Here is a 15,056-nt window from a genome sequence, read left to right as displayed (position 1 = left end):
GCCACACATAGAGAAATAAGAGATAGATAGATAGATCTCGTAGATAGATCTCATAAATAGATCTCATAGAGAAATAGATCTCATAGATAGATCCCGTAGATGATAGATAGATAGATCAATGGAAAATGCAAAAACTGGCAGCACTCTCCCAGACACACGTGGTTACTAAATTTCAGCTAATTTCTCAAGCTCTAATGTTAAGCTGAAATATTGCAGCCACACATAGGGCAATAAGAGATAGATAGTTTGATGATGGATGGATTGATTGATTGATTGATTGATAGACATATTAGACAGTTTGATAGATAAATATTAGATCAATTGCTAGATTAATAAGTGGATGATGGATAGTTAGCTTGCATGTTAAATCCACAGTATATCTATACCGCATATATCCATTCCATTCTTTATCATTAATTCAGACTGTATGGATATTACAGCAGAGGCAGAAAATCAAAAGGGAACTCATTACTGCAGAAGAAATGAATCCGGCCTGGTTATATATTAATAGTACTCTGCAGCGTTGGTATATATTGCTATCTGCTCTTCCCAGACTGCTCTGCTTATAAATATGCTAATTAATTAAAGTAAATGTTTCAAGCAGGGCTGGCATAGCAGAGATAGGCATGGCGGATATACTACAGACAGACAGCACAATTTGAGCAGATCCTGATGTGGAAAAGTCATTAGCCAGCATCACTGTTGCTGTTGACATGCGGAATTTCAGGAGAGCATGTTGAAGAATCATTTGCATGCAGAGAAACAGGCAGACTCTTGCAGGGAGTGGGTTTCATTAAACTGACGTCTGATAGGAATGAATGAAGAATATTTATACTTATATCGACTTAGTCACAGATTCACACCTTTGAATAACCAGGGTGCATTAACATGAACATATTGGATTTCTTTAAACACCATCCTTTAATTACACTGGAGGGAGATTAATTTAGAATGATAGATCTAGTGGTATGGTGAGCTATAGCTGATACCTCTATCATAATAGACTTCTCCATAGAAAGTACTATGACAGATAAAACTCTTGTGTTGGTTTAACATGAATAAGAAGATTTAAGAATAAAAAGGTTTAACTAGGCTAAGTGATACAAATATTTATTACATGTGATTAAAATAATGCATATATGTAAGGTAAAACAGACAATTCACATACAGAATAAATAGTAATCAATACAATGGCCTTCACAATAGGGGAACACATTAGGGAGCTTCCAGCGCCTGTGCCGCGATTCAGTCTTAAATCAAATGCGGTCATGAGGAGCAGGCAGTTCCGAGAACAGCCGCCGGGGGCCTTCATCGGGCTTTTCTCAGAACTGCCTGATCCTGGTGACCGCATTTGATTTCAGACCGGCTCGTGGCACAAGGACAGGTAAGGGCTTACCTGTGCATCGCCGGACGGGTGAGTCTACCTTACTAAAGATGGCAGCCCGCATGCGAACTGACCATCACTGGTTAAGACTACCATGGTCCCTGGGCTGTGTGATTAGTGTGTCCCCCCCACACATACACCCAACCTTCTAACACTGTATAGATATGCTCACAAAGCCAAGATTATTAAAGACTAATTACAATTTAGATACAAAATCAGAACCAAGATTACTTCAGATTTACAGTAAGAGAACCAAGCATACTGCATAGATATGGTAGCAGAACTGAGCTTATTGCATAGATATGGTGAGTGCACAACAGCGTATATTGCTGAAATACACTCACCTAAAGAATTATTAGGAACACCTGTTCTATTTCTCATTATTGCGATTATCTAGTCAACCAATCACATGGCAGTTGCTTCAATGCATGTAGGGTTGTGGTCTTGGTCAAGACAATCTCCTGAACTCCAAACTGAATGTCAGAATGGGAAAGAAAGGTGATTTAAGCAATTTTGAGCGTGACATGGTTGTTGGTGCCAGATGGGCCGGTCTGAGTATTTCACAATCTGCTCAGTTACTGGGATTTTCACGCACAACCATTTCTAGGGTTTACAAAGAATGGTGTGAAAAGGAAAAAACATCCACTATGCGGCAGTCCTGTGGGCGAAAATGCTTTGTTGATGCTAGAGGTCAGAGGAGAATGGGCCGACTGATTCAAGCTGATAGAAGAGCAATGTTGACTGAAATAACCACTCATTACAACCGAGGTATGCAGCAAAGCATTTGTGAAGCCACAACACGCACAACCTTGAGGCGGATGGGCTACAACAGCAGAAGACTCCACCGGGTACCACTCATCTCCACTACAAATAGGAAAAACAGGCTACAATTTGCACAAGCTCACCAAAATCGGACTGTTGAAAACTGGAAAAATGTTGCCTGGTCTGAGGAGTCTCAATTTCTGTTGAGACATTCAAATGGTAGAGTCCGAATTTGGCGTAAACAGAATGAGAACATGTATCCATCATGCCTTGTTACCACTGTGCAGGCTGGTGGTGGTGGTGTAATGGTGTGGGGGATGTTTTCTGGGCACACTTTAGGCCCCCTAGTGCCAATTGGCCATTGTTTAAATGCCACGGGCTACCTGAGCATTGTTTCTGACCATGTCCATCCCTTCATGACCACCATGTACCCATCCTCTGATGGTTACTTCCAGCAGGATACAGGATAATGCACCATGTCACAAAGTTCAAATAATTTCAAATTGGTTTCTTGAACATTACAATGAGTTCATTGTACTAAAATGGCCCCCACAGTCACCAGATCTCAACCCAATAGAGCATCTTTGGGATGTGGTGGAACGGGAGCTTCATGCCCTGGATGTGCATCCCTCAAATCTCCATCAACTGCAAGATGCTATCCTATCAATATGGGCCAACATTTCTAAAGAATGCTATCAGCACCTTGTTGAATCAATGCCAAGTAGAATTAAGGCAGTTCTGAAGGCAAAAGGGGGTCCAACACCGTATTAGTATGGTGTTCCTAAAAATTCTTTAGGCGAGTGTATGTGGCAGTAACAAAATACAAAGTTTGGTGGTTCCACTATGGTAACTCAAAACAGTCGTAACGTTATATCCTTTAGGCTGTAGTTAGCGTACTGGTTCCGTTGTTATCTTTAAGGTATCCAAAGATTAAAACAGTATCCACAGATTAAAACAGTATATTGTGAATCTTGTATTCAATTGTCACTTTGATCCAAATATTGCATCAATATTTGTATTACTCATGGTTGGATGTCATCTCTTTATGAATAGTGAGAGTGGCGATCCATAAATATAATCGTAATCGTGTACGGTAATTTTCTTATCTCCTTATCCTTGTATTGCGGACGTATACTGAATATATCAGGTGGCGGAGTATGTAATCGTGGCGTACCACGTGTGCATATGTCATGTCTCCATACAGCTTCTCATAAATGTGTGCTAATTAATTCATATAGGGTTTGTCCTGTATTAAAACATGGTCAATTAGCGCCATCTTCTGACCACTTCCATATTGTTCTCTGTGTATGTTCAGCCTCTTTTGTTACTCCTCCCCTTTGTGACCTCACTTATCTGCAAGAAGGGGTGTAGTTTCTAGAAGTTGCCATGTTTCCTTCACATGCTCTGCTGTACAAGATTATCTAAACTTCTACTATAGGCTGCATAGCCGGTAAGGCATTATTTCTTGCTGTTCTTTCATACCTATGTGATTACTACTAGCTATAGACATGCATTATGTGTATTTCTGTGTAGGCAGCTAGTTAGCAGTTCAGATGTAAAGTAAGGGCCTAGTCAGCTACCCCTTGCAGACATGTTGTATGCTCTTCTATGATATGTATCAGACATGTTGTATGCTATTCTATGATATGTATATTTGCAGTTCATGTACTTATTGCATTCTTTATGTTACTGGTTCACAGTTTCACACCAACTTACTTCGGCTCATTAAAGCTACAGATCATTACCTGGTCTCAATTTACTGAGTAGTAGGAGGGTGTTTATCTGCCTGCCAAGTCCATACACACCCCAGGGGTACACGTGGTAACGAGGACAGGACAGTGAAACGGCTGCGACCTAGCCAGTGAAACGGCTGCGACCTAGCCAGTGAAACGGCTGCGACCTGGCGAGTGGAAAATAACATACAGACTTCAGAGGCCGCTATCCCACCACGCAGCTACCTGCATATGAGAACACAGCAGTCTCTTCACAGTCAAGATCCTGAACAGCAGCATCATGTCACAAAGCCAAACTTCTTACAAGACAAGGTCTAAGGCCAGTCGCTCTGCAAGATCCTCAGCAGTCAGCAATGCCACCGCCATTGCACGTGCAGAAGCTGGAGGCAGCAAAAGCACGCGCTGCCTTTGCAGAGCAAGAGATGCAACTAAAGCTACGTCAAGCGACATTTGAAGCTGAGAAGGCAAGTCAGCAAGCAGGCACTGGAGAAGCTCTCAGCGCAGAAGGAAGCTGCCGCAGCCATTGCCAAAGCAGAGGCCCTGGAAGCACTCTTTTACCCAGACGACGAAAGATGCAGCGGTCCAGCCAACCTAGATCTCATCCATCAAGATTCCCTGCAGCGCACTTCAGAGTATGTCCATCGACATTCCAGAATGATCGACACTCTCCAGCCGACAGAAGATCTTCAACAAGACCTCATCGACTGGATTTCATCGAACTCGCCTCACAGCAACCCCGGAAGTCCAGGATAAGTCTCTAACCCGCAGGCCAGAGGACAATCCAGGAAATGAACTAAGTAGGGACCACCTCGCCTTCTCATCAGGAGTTCCAGCCTGCGCATAATGTTCCAGAAACATCCTTTTTCGTGCCTAGAAGGTATGATACAGTCCAACCTAAAAGAGAGACTACTGACAGGTATGATTATACACCATTTTCTCACTATCGCAACACACTGCCAGCTTACTCTCCTCCTGATCAAACCAGCATGGACATTGTTAAGTTCCTCACAAGGCGTGAGCTGGTTGCCAAGGGACTTGGGAAGTTTGATGATCACCCTGAGAGTTATAGGGCCTGGCGTTCTTCCTTTAAGAACACAATCAAAGACGTTGGACTATCCCACAGCGAAGAGATAGACCTCTTAGCTAAGTGGCTAGGGACTGCATCTGCTGAGCATGTAAAAAGAATCAAGTCCATTAATATAAGAAACCCAGATATCGGACTAAAAATGGTTTGGGACAGACTTGACGAATGTTATGGTTCAGCAGAGGCAATAGAAAACTCTTTCTTTAAAAGGATAGAAGATTTCCCTAGAATAGCTCCTAAAGGCTTCCAGAAACTTAGGGAACTTAGTGACTTATTAATGGAACTACAAGTAGCCAAATCTGAAGGTGATCTGTCGGGACTCACATTCTTTGACACTGCCAGGGGTGTTAACCCCCGGCTTACAAAATGAGTGGGTCAAATGTGGTTCTAACTATAAGAAAAAACACAATGTTTCATTTCCTCATTGTTCTGTGTTTGTAGACTTCATACGTGACCAGGCTAAGATAAGAAATGATCCTAGTTTTGATTTTACACTGGCATGTACTTCTGTTTCAGGTCTTCCTTCACGTAGAGCTTCAGTGGCGGTTCACAAGACTGAACTGTTCCCTTCAGACTCTCTCCACAGGTCTGCTGGTTCCTACCATGCTACAAACAAAGTTAGAAACCCTGGTAAGCAGTGTCCTATACACCGAAAACCACATTCTCTCCTGACATGTAGGGGCTTTAGAGAAAAACCCATCGAGGAGCGTAAAGCCTTCCTTAGAGAAAATAACATCTGCTACAACATGCTGTTCTTCAACCACTCATTTAGCCAAAGACTGCAAGGTTAGTGAAAAGTGTAAAGAATGTGATAGCACAGACCATAGTACAGCATTACATCCTGGACCAGCTCCATGGACTTTACAACACGCTTACAATACTGTTCAGCATGGTGGAGAGGAGGGTAACACTGCTGTCGCTACCCTGGAGGTCACTCCACAGTGCACTGAGATCTGCAAAGGATCCATAAGTGGAAGATCCTGTTCCAAAATATGTCTAGTCCGAGTCTATCCAACAGGACAAAGAGACAAAGCAGTCAAAATGTATGCCATTCTAGATGACCAGAGCAATAGGTCTCTAGCCACCTCAACCTATTTTGACATATTCAACATTAAAAGCCCCAGCTTCCCATACTCACTAAGGACTTGTGCAGGATTTGTGGAGACGGCGGGGAGAAGAGCATCCGGTTTCCAAGTTGAAGCGATGAACGGCGAGATCAGCTTGCCCTTACCAACTCTAATAGAGTGCAATCAAATCCCTGATCACAGATTTGAAATTCCTACTCCAGATGTCGCAATGCATCATGCACACCTAAAGCATATAGCCCACCTGATCCCAGAACTTGACCCACAGGCTAAGATAATATTGCTACTCGGGAGAGACATTCTACGAGTCCATAAAGTGAGACAGCACATAAATGGTCCTGGCAACGCTCCTTATGCTCAAAGGCTGGATCTAGGATGGGTCTTAATAGGAGAAGTCTGCCTTGGGAGTGTGCACAAGCCAGAGTCAGTTCATAATATGTTTACAAGCACACTAGCCAGTGAACGCCCCTCACTTTTCCAACCATGTGTCAACAACTTCCTCATAAAGGAGCTACCGTGTGCTTCCCATCTACCTTGTTCCTTTACAGATGTCTCTAGTGACAGCGACCAAGACCACTTAGGATGCACTGTCTTCCAAAGGACAAAAGATGACAATCAGGTGGCACTATCTATCGAAGACAAGCTGTTCTTGGAAATAATGGAACAAGATTTTGTGAAGGACAGCACTGTTGGGTTGCGCCTCTTCCCTTCAGAACTCCAAGGCCACGCCTACCTAACAACAAGGTACAAGTACTTAAACGTTTCTCTTCTCTTAGACGTAACTTCCAAAGAAGGCCGGAGATGAGAGAACACTTCTTTTCTTTCATGCAGAGAATATTTGAGAACAATCATGCAGAGATTGCACCACCCCTTGAAGCTCATGAAGAATGCTGGCACCTCCCAATTTTCGGAGTATATCATCCCAAAAAACCAGGTCAGATCAGAGTCGTGTTTGACTCTAGTGCTAAATATGAAGGCATCTCCTTAAACGATGTACTCCTGACTGGCCCTGACCTAAATAACAAACTGCTAGGGGTACTCCTCCGTTTCCGCAAGGATTCTGTCGGTCTGATTGCCGATATCCAACAGATGTTTCACTGCTTCCTTGTTAGAGAGAAGGATAGAAACTTCCTCAGATTCTTCTGGTTTAAAGACAATGACCCTTTAAAAGATGTCATAGAGTACCGCATGAGAGTACACATTTTCGGGAACAGCCCCTCACCTGCTGTTGCTATTTACGGACTCAGACGTTCTGCTCAGGAAGGAGAAAGAGAATATGGGTCCGATACAAGACAGTTTGTAGAAAAAGACTTCTATGTAGATGACTGTTTGAAATCTTTACCTTCCAGTGATTCTGCAATCAGTCTCCTCAAAAGAGCCCAAGACATGCTCGCCTGTTCCAATTTGAGACTCCACAAGATTGCTTCAAACAGCAAAGAGGTTATGGAAGCCTTCCCTACTGAAGACCATTCCAATGACCTAAGAGATTTGGACCTGGGGTCAGATACTTTACCTGTCCAACGCAGCCTTGGACTTCTATGGGACTTGAAATCTGATACCTTCACCTTTCAAGTTAGCAAGGAAGAAAAGCCTTTCACCCGCAGAGGCGTCCTGTCTGCAATCAACAGCCTGTATGATCCTTTGGGTTTTGTAGCTCCTGTCACTATCCAAGGTAAGGCCTTGCTTAGAGATTTAATCCGTGAAACTACTGACTGGGATGTTCCATTATCCCCTGAAAAGAAGAATATGTGGGTAGAATGGAGAAACTCCCTGACAGCTCTGTCTAGCCTTAATGTCTCACGCCCAGAAGATTGGGAAAGTGAGTACTCCTCCTGGTGAGTTCAGCACCAAAGATCTTTATAAACGTCAATGGAGACAAGTACAGTGCCATCTACTGATGTCCTTACCCAGAAGATTGGGAAAGTGAGTACTCCTCCTGGTGAGTTCAGCACCAAAGATCTTTATAAACGTCAATGGAGACAAGTACAGTGCCATCTACTGATGTCCAAGACCATACACTCTGCGTATTTTCCGATGCTTCTGTTAAAGCTATATCTGCTGTAGCTTATCTCAGAACCATGGACACTAACGGACAATACCACGTTGGGTTTATCATGGGCAAGGCAAAACTCGCACCACAACCTGAACACACTATACCCAGACTTGAACTTTGTGCTGCAGTCTTGGCCGTCGAGATGGCCGAGCTAATCACGTCTGAGATAGACATTGATCTTAAAAAGGTTGAATTCTACACAGACAGCAAGGTGGTCTTGGGTTATATCTATAATGAATCCAGACGATTCTATGTTTATGTCAATAACAGGGTGCTTCGGATTAGGAAATCCACCTGTCCAGAACAATGGCATTATGTGCCTACCGACAATAATCCTGCAGACCATGCTACAAGAGCTGTTGCAGCAAGCCGTCTCAAAAACACAACCTGGCTCACTGGTCCTGCATTCTTACGTAATCCAGGTTCAGCTGTTCACCAGAACAACATATGCGAACTAGTGGACGAAGACTCGGACATTGAGATCCGTCCCAAAGTGTCTGCACTTCACACAGTGACATCATTCGACTCCCTTGGTTCTCATCGCTTTAAAAGATTCTCTACTTGGAAATCGCTTGTACGAGCCATTACTTGTCTAGCCCACATAGCTCGTGCCTTTAAAGAGACCAATTGTAATGATGTTAGGCAGTGTAAAGGCTGGCACCACTGCCAAGAGGTTTACACTGTGACAGAATTCCAGCAGTCAAAGAAAATCATCATTCACACCATACAACATGAAGTCTTTGCCAAAGAGATTGACTGCATCACCAACCATAAGTCTATCCCTAAAAGTAGCTCTTTAAAAAAGCTTGACCCATTCCTGGACGAGGACGGTCTACTGAGAGTCGGAGGTCGTCTTAAGCAAGCAAGTCTCGAGCTCAAGGAAAGAAACCCTCTGATAATTCCTGGGAATCATCACGTTACTACTTTGATTGTACAATACTATCACAACCAAGTGAAGCACCAAGGAAGACTGTTTACGGAAGGAGCTCTACATACTGCTGGATTGTGGATAGTTGGGGCAAAGAGACGTGTGAGTAGCATTATCTTCAAATGCGTCATGTGTCTTAAACTTCGTGGTATGTTACAGACACAGAAGATGGCAAATCTACCTGTTGATAGACTCAGTATGGATCCTCCTTTCACCAACGTTGGATTGGATGTATTTGGACCCTGGTCGGTCACAACACGTCAAACTAGAGGAGGCCAAGCAAACAGCAAACGCTGGGCAGTCTTATTCACGTGTATGACCATCAGAGCTGTTCACATTGAAGTCATCGAATAGATGGATACCTCAAGCTTTATCAACGCTCTTAGACGTTTTATTGCAATCAGGGGTCCTGTAAAGCACATTCGCTCTGACAGAGGTTCCAATTTTGTTGGAGCAGCTAAAGAACTACAGATCTCCTCCAATATTGGTGGCAAGAGTGTGGAGAGATACCTGAGAGACCAGGATTGCACTTGGACTTTTAACCCACCTCACTCCTCTCATATGGGTGGAGCTTGGGAGAGGATGATTGGTATAGCCCGCAGAATCCTGGATTCCATCTTCTTACAAGTAGGAACTGCTAGACTCACTCATGAGAGCCTTGTAACCTTCATGGCTGAAGTCACAGCCATCATCAATGCTAGACCTTTGACTCCAGTTCTGAGCAATCCAGAGGAACCATTCCTTCTCACTCCTGCAACCCTCCTTACCCAGAAGATTGGGAAAGTGAGTACTCCTCCTGGTGAGTTCAGCACCAAAGATCTTTATAAACGTCAATGGAGACAAGTACAGTGCCTTGCCAATACATTTTGGGACAGGTGGAAGAAACAGTACATATCCACTTTACAACCACGGAACAAATGGCAAACTGTCAGGCCCAACCTGAAACTTGGGGATGTTGTTCTTCTAAAGGACAGTCAGTTGCAAAGAAATGAGTGGCCCCTGGGACTTGTCACAAAGACATTTCCAAGCGAGGATGGGAATGTCCGTAAAGTGGAAGTAAAGGTCTGCAGATCACAAGAGACCAAGCTGTTCCTTAGACCAGTGTGTGAACTCATTCTCCTGTTATCTCCTGATGACTGATAGTGGTATTAATCAATACCAGACGGGGAGTGTCATGTCTCCATACAGCTTCTCATAAATGTGTGCTAATTCATATAGGGTTTGTCCTGTATTAAAACATTGTCAATTAGCGCCATCTTCTGACCACTTCCATATTGTTCTCTGTGTATGTTCAGCCTCTTTTGTTACTCCTCCCCTTTGTGACCTCACTTATCTACAAGAAGGGGAGTAGTCTTCTAGAAGTTGCCATCTTTCTTCACATGCTCTGCTGTACAAGATTATCTAAACTTCTACTATAGGCTGCATAGCCGGTAAGGCATTATTTCTTGCTGTTCTTTCATACCTATGTGATTACTACTAGCTATAGACATGCATTATGTGTATTTCTGTGTAGGCAGCTAGTTAGCAGTTCAGATGTAAAGTAAGGGCCTAGTCAGCTACCCCTTGCAGACATGTTGTATGCTCTTCTATGATATGTATCAGACATGTTGTATGCTATTCTATGATATGTATATTTGCAGTTCATGTACTTATTGCATTCTTTATGTTACTGGTTCACAGTTTCACACCAACTTACTTCGGCTCATTAAAGCTACAGATCATTACCTGGTCTCAATTTACTGAGTAGTAGGAGGGTGTTTATCTGCCTGCCAAGTCCATACACACCCCAGGGGTACACGTGGTAACGAGGACAGGACAATTCTTTAGGTGAGTGTATATATGTTTGTTTAATAGTTTATTTTTTAGGAATTAACAAAATGCAAAGAGAATCTGATGTGACACCATTTGCCTTCCATACAACAGCTGCTATTTTTTTCTGTGCAGATTTGAAATCCACATCAAGAAGCGATCTGTCTCTGTGAGGAAACCACTCCTGGGTAGTCACATGCAGATTAACCCAACTCAGTGTAGGCTGCTATAATTACCCAAGCTACAAATCCATGGTGTCAGGCTTGGATTTTTGCCACGGATTCCAAGGCAAATCCGTATTGTAAATGACATGGACATAACCTTACTGCTTCCCTAACTCTGCGTAAGTAACACTTCTATACAACCTAATCAGCAGATGCTGTCAACAAAAAGATATTTGGGCTCAGTTCCAAAAATGGGGCCACATTTAACGCCTATGTACTCCTTTGAGGACATTGGGGGTCATTTATTAAGACCGTCGTTTTAGACGCAGGTCTCAATAACCCTTTGCACTGGTGGTGGATCTGCCGAAGTTATGTAGAGGCGCCGGCCTCTACATAGCTTTGGCGCATCCACCGCCGGTCTCAATCTACACCAGCTTCCTTTCTGGCGTAGATTCAGTACAAGAAAATTTAGACTAGCACATTCATGGTCACAGGTGCATATCCATAAAGCAAGCATATAGAGAACTAATATAATTTCACATGCAAACAATAAAACTGGTATTATACCTACTATAAATGAAAAAATATGGATATGCACCTATGACCATGAATGTGTTAGTCTAAATTTTCTTGTAGTGTATATTGAGGGTAGCGCCTCTTTTAGACTAAGCAACGCCCATCTGCCTGGGGCTTCTGCACAGAGTACATATGTAGCTGGTTCCTACACTGCCCTGAATATTGTAGGCTTAGGTAAGTCCAAGAGAGACAGTCCTGTTAGTGTTAGGTACCCATCTGCGAAAGCCACCTTTGTGCCTGGTAGATGGGCCCAATACACGTTTGATCAAAAATGTGCGCAAAGAGCTTCTATTTTTTCATTTACTGTATAGTAGGTATAATACCATTTTAATTATGTTGGCTTCAAAAAACCTGTACCATCCTGTTCTTCTGTACCATCCTGTTCTTCTCTACCATCCTATTCTTCTGTAGCATCCTGTTCTTCTGTAACATCCTGTTCTTCTGTAACATCCTGTTCTTCTGTACCATCCAGTTCTTCTATAACATCCTGTTATTCTGTACCATGCTGTTCTTCTCTACCATCCTGTTCTTCTCTACCATCCTGTTCTTCTCTACCATCCTGTTCTTCTGTAGCATCCTGTTCTTCTATAGCATCCTGTTCTTCTATACATTCATGTTATTCTGTAACATCCTGTTCTACTGTAACATCCTGTTATTAGATTGTTTCAGCTTATTATTCCGTTTTAATATTCTTCTCCACCCCCCTTTTTCTATACGCTACTCCTCCTACAGTTTTGGGGGTGCATATGCCAAACTTTCCACACTTCTTCGACATATAGTGAGGTAAGTTGCTTGTGCTTCAATAAGCGATCCCACCCTCTGGGCCCCTGCGGCAGACCACCGAAGACTGTGCTCCCACTCGCACAGTTTTGAAGCTACACTCCCCAAACTCGGACCACATATTGTTGGTGTCAACCCGAATAAAAGGGTAAATTTTGAGGTGACACCCCAAAGTGGGCAGAGCTAGCAACGGCCAATGCAAATTTAGCTATTTTCTATACGCTGCTCCTCCTACAGTTTTAGAAGAACAATTACCAAACTTTTCACACTTGTTCGGCACATACCCGAATAGGTTTCTAGTGCTTTGTTAACTGATCCCACCCTCAGAGCCCCTGGGGCGGCCCCCCAAAGACCCCACTTTTTGTCGTAGACTTTCATTGAAAAATTGCAAACTTTTGCCACTCGTACAGCTTTGAAGTTAAACTCACCAAACTTGGGTCACTTAGTCATGGGGTCAACCTGAAAATTTCTGTCACATTTTGGGGACTCTAAAAAGTGGGCGGAGCCACAAACAGCCAATCAGATTTTCCCTATTGACTTTAATGAGAAAATTTAAATTCCTGTCATTCTCACAGTATTTAAGCCATAATACCCAAATTTGGCACCATGGGTCACTGGGTGACTGGAGTCAAAATTTATAAAAATTGGGCGGAGTCTACAATGGCTAATCAAATTTCAGCCATTTGTTGAAATGGGAAAATGTAAAACTGCCGCTGCTCTTAGACTGTTAATGGCAGGGTCCTCAAACTTGACAGAGTTGGTCACTGGAGGACTGAGATAAAAATTCTGAAAAGTGGGCAGGGCCAAAAACAACCAAGCAGATTTATTTGATTGATTTAAATGGGAAAAACAAAAAATGCTGCCATTCTCACATTATTGATGTCATGGACCTCAAGTATCACAAATGTGGTCATTGGGTGTTTGCAAGTAGGCAAAAAGTAGGCAGAGCCAACAACAACCAATCAAATTTCACTTATTGATTTTCAATAGAAAACATTAAAACTGCTGCCATTTTTACACATTAAATGCCATAATTCCGAAACCTTAAAGTGTTAGTCACTGGGTGACTGTGGTTCACAATTAGGAAAAAAAGGGGCAGGGCAACAACAGCCAATCAGATTTCAGCCTTGGACCTTAATGAAAAGCAGATAAACTGCTAAATGTAGCTGGTATATTATTGTTAGGTACCCATCTGCAGAAGCCACCTTGCCACCTGGTAGATGGACCCGACACACGTTTGATCAACAATTTGTGCAAAGAGCTTCTATTTTTTCATTTATAGTAGGTATAATACCATTTTAATTTAGAATGAGCTCCATTTCTGAGTTTTATTGTTTGCTGGTGTAGATTTAGAACATTTTCTACACCTAAAACAGGAATAGAAAATGATAAATGAGACAAGCCTGGCTATCCGCTCCCTTCCCCATCTGCCCCCCCCCCCCCCCCTTTTGTTAAACCTTGTGTAAGCGGGGAAAAGTCACAGATTGTGGCAAAAAGGTTACCTGCAAAATATATACGCCCAAAAACTGGCGTATATCAGTTGGTAATTGACCGCCATGGTGTTAATGAAATGTATGTATTTTTGCAAAAAAATCGGTTTTATAAAAAAAAATTGACGTTTGTACATATTTTCATACATTGTAGGCTGTTCAGTCCCATTCAGTGTGAAATCCATCAGACAAGGTTCCTGACAGCTCGACGGCTCGGTCTGTTGCCCCAATCTGTGCTCTGCTGGATATAAATCTAAGGTGACATCTTTACAACCAAATAAAATAAACAGATTAAAAGAGATGTAATTATAAGCATTCTGGAAAACAGAGAGAGGAGCAACTGACTGAGCTAGAGTCTGGCTAGCAGATTTCACACTGGATGGAACTGAGCAGCCTGCAATGTAAGAAGACATGCAAACTTTTGAAAAAATCTGAATAAAGCCCAACTCTAAAAAAAAAATTTCAGCCACAAATACCCAAGTGTAGAATAAGACATACACAAAGGACAGTACTTATTTTTCATGTATTTTTTTGGTGTACTGTATTTGTCTTGAACCAGTGGCGTAACTACCGGGGAAGCGGCTGCTTTGGGGCCCGGGCTGACAAGGGGCCTGTTCACCCAGGAGCAGCGTCTCAGTGTCTCAGTGTTAGACAACATGAGGATAATCTCAGGATTATCTCTTCACTTACAGTGCGGTCACATCACCATCAGTCCCTGACCACCGACAACCAATTCCCCCCGCTGAGTTTACTTACTGCCTGTCTCTACCAGCGTAGTGCACGGCGCCGTCCACTACCGCGCTATGCTAATTAATCCTGTCTACAAAGTTCTTGTTCTGACTGGAGAGTGTGGCAGGAGAGAGAGGAAGCGTGGCAGGCAAGAGGATAAGCACGACAGTGGCACAGCAGCGAGCGCATATCACTCACTCCTCGGCTATTAAGGTATGTGCGCGCTGCCTGTGCCCCCCTGGCCCTTTCAGTGCAGCCCCTTATCTGCGCCCCCCTGGCATGTGCCCCCCCCTGGCCCTGTCTGCACCTCGCTGGCCCTGGCCTGTGCCCCCCCTGGCCCCTGTATGTGCCCCCTCCCCTGGCCCCTGTCTGCATCTCCCTGGTACTTGCCTGTGCCCCCTCTGGCCCTTATATGCACCCCCCCCCCCCCCCGGCACCTGTCTGCACCTCCCTGGCCCTTGTTTGTGCCCCGCTGGCCC

At 43.5% G+C, this 15,056-nt stretch overlaps 1 protein-coding gene across 3 annotated transcripts in view; it reads left to right on the top strand.

Annotated features, from left to right (window-relative positions):
- Positions 1 to 5,808: 5,808 nt before the first annotated feature.
- LOC122940262 overlaps positions 5,809 to 15,056 on the top strand; it is an 83,929-nt gene continuing 74,681 nt past the window's right edge. For 2 of the 3 annotated variants that reach the window (XM_044296809.1, XM_044296808.1), the window contains exons 1-2: positions 5,809 to 10,856; positions 10,974 to 11,181. In XM_044296809.1, the coding sequence (XP_044152744.1) occupies positions 8,022 to 9,383 (1,362 nt within the window). In that variant the 5' untranslated portion in view covers positions 5,809 to 8,021 and the 3' untranslated portion in view covers positions 9,384 to 10,856; positions 10,974 to 11,181. Of the gene's footprint in view, positions 10,857 to 10,973; positions 11,182 to 14,540; positions 14,791 to 15,056 lie in introns of all 3 variants that reach the window. The other variant, XM_044296810.1, reaches the window with a different exon arrangement.

This window comes from Bufo gargarizans, chromosome 6 (assembly GCF_014858855.1).
Source record: "Bufo gargarizans isolate SCDJY-AF-19 chromosome 6, ASM1485885v1, whole genome shotgun sequence".
Lineage (NCBI taxonomy): Eukaryota > Metazoa > Chordata > Amphibia > Anura > Bufonidae > Bufo > Bufo gargarizans.
Note: the sequence above shows the minus strand (reverse complement) of the source record. Positions and strands in the feature narration are given on the sequence as shown.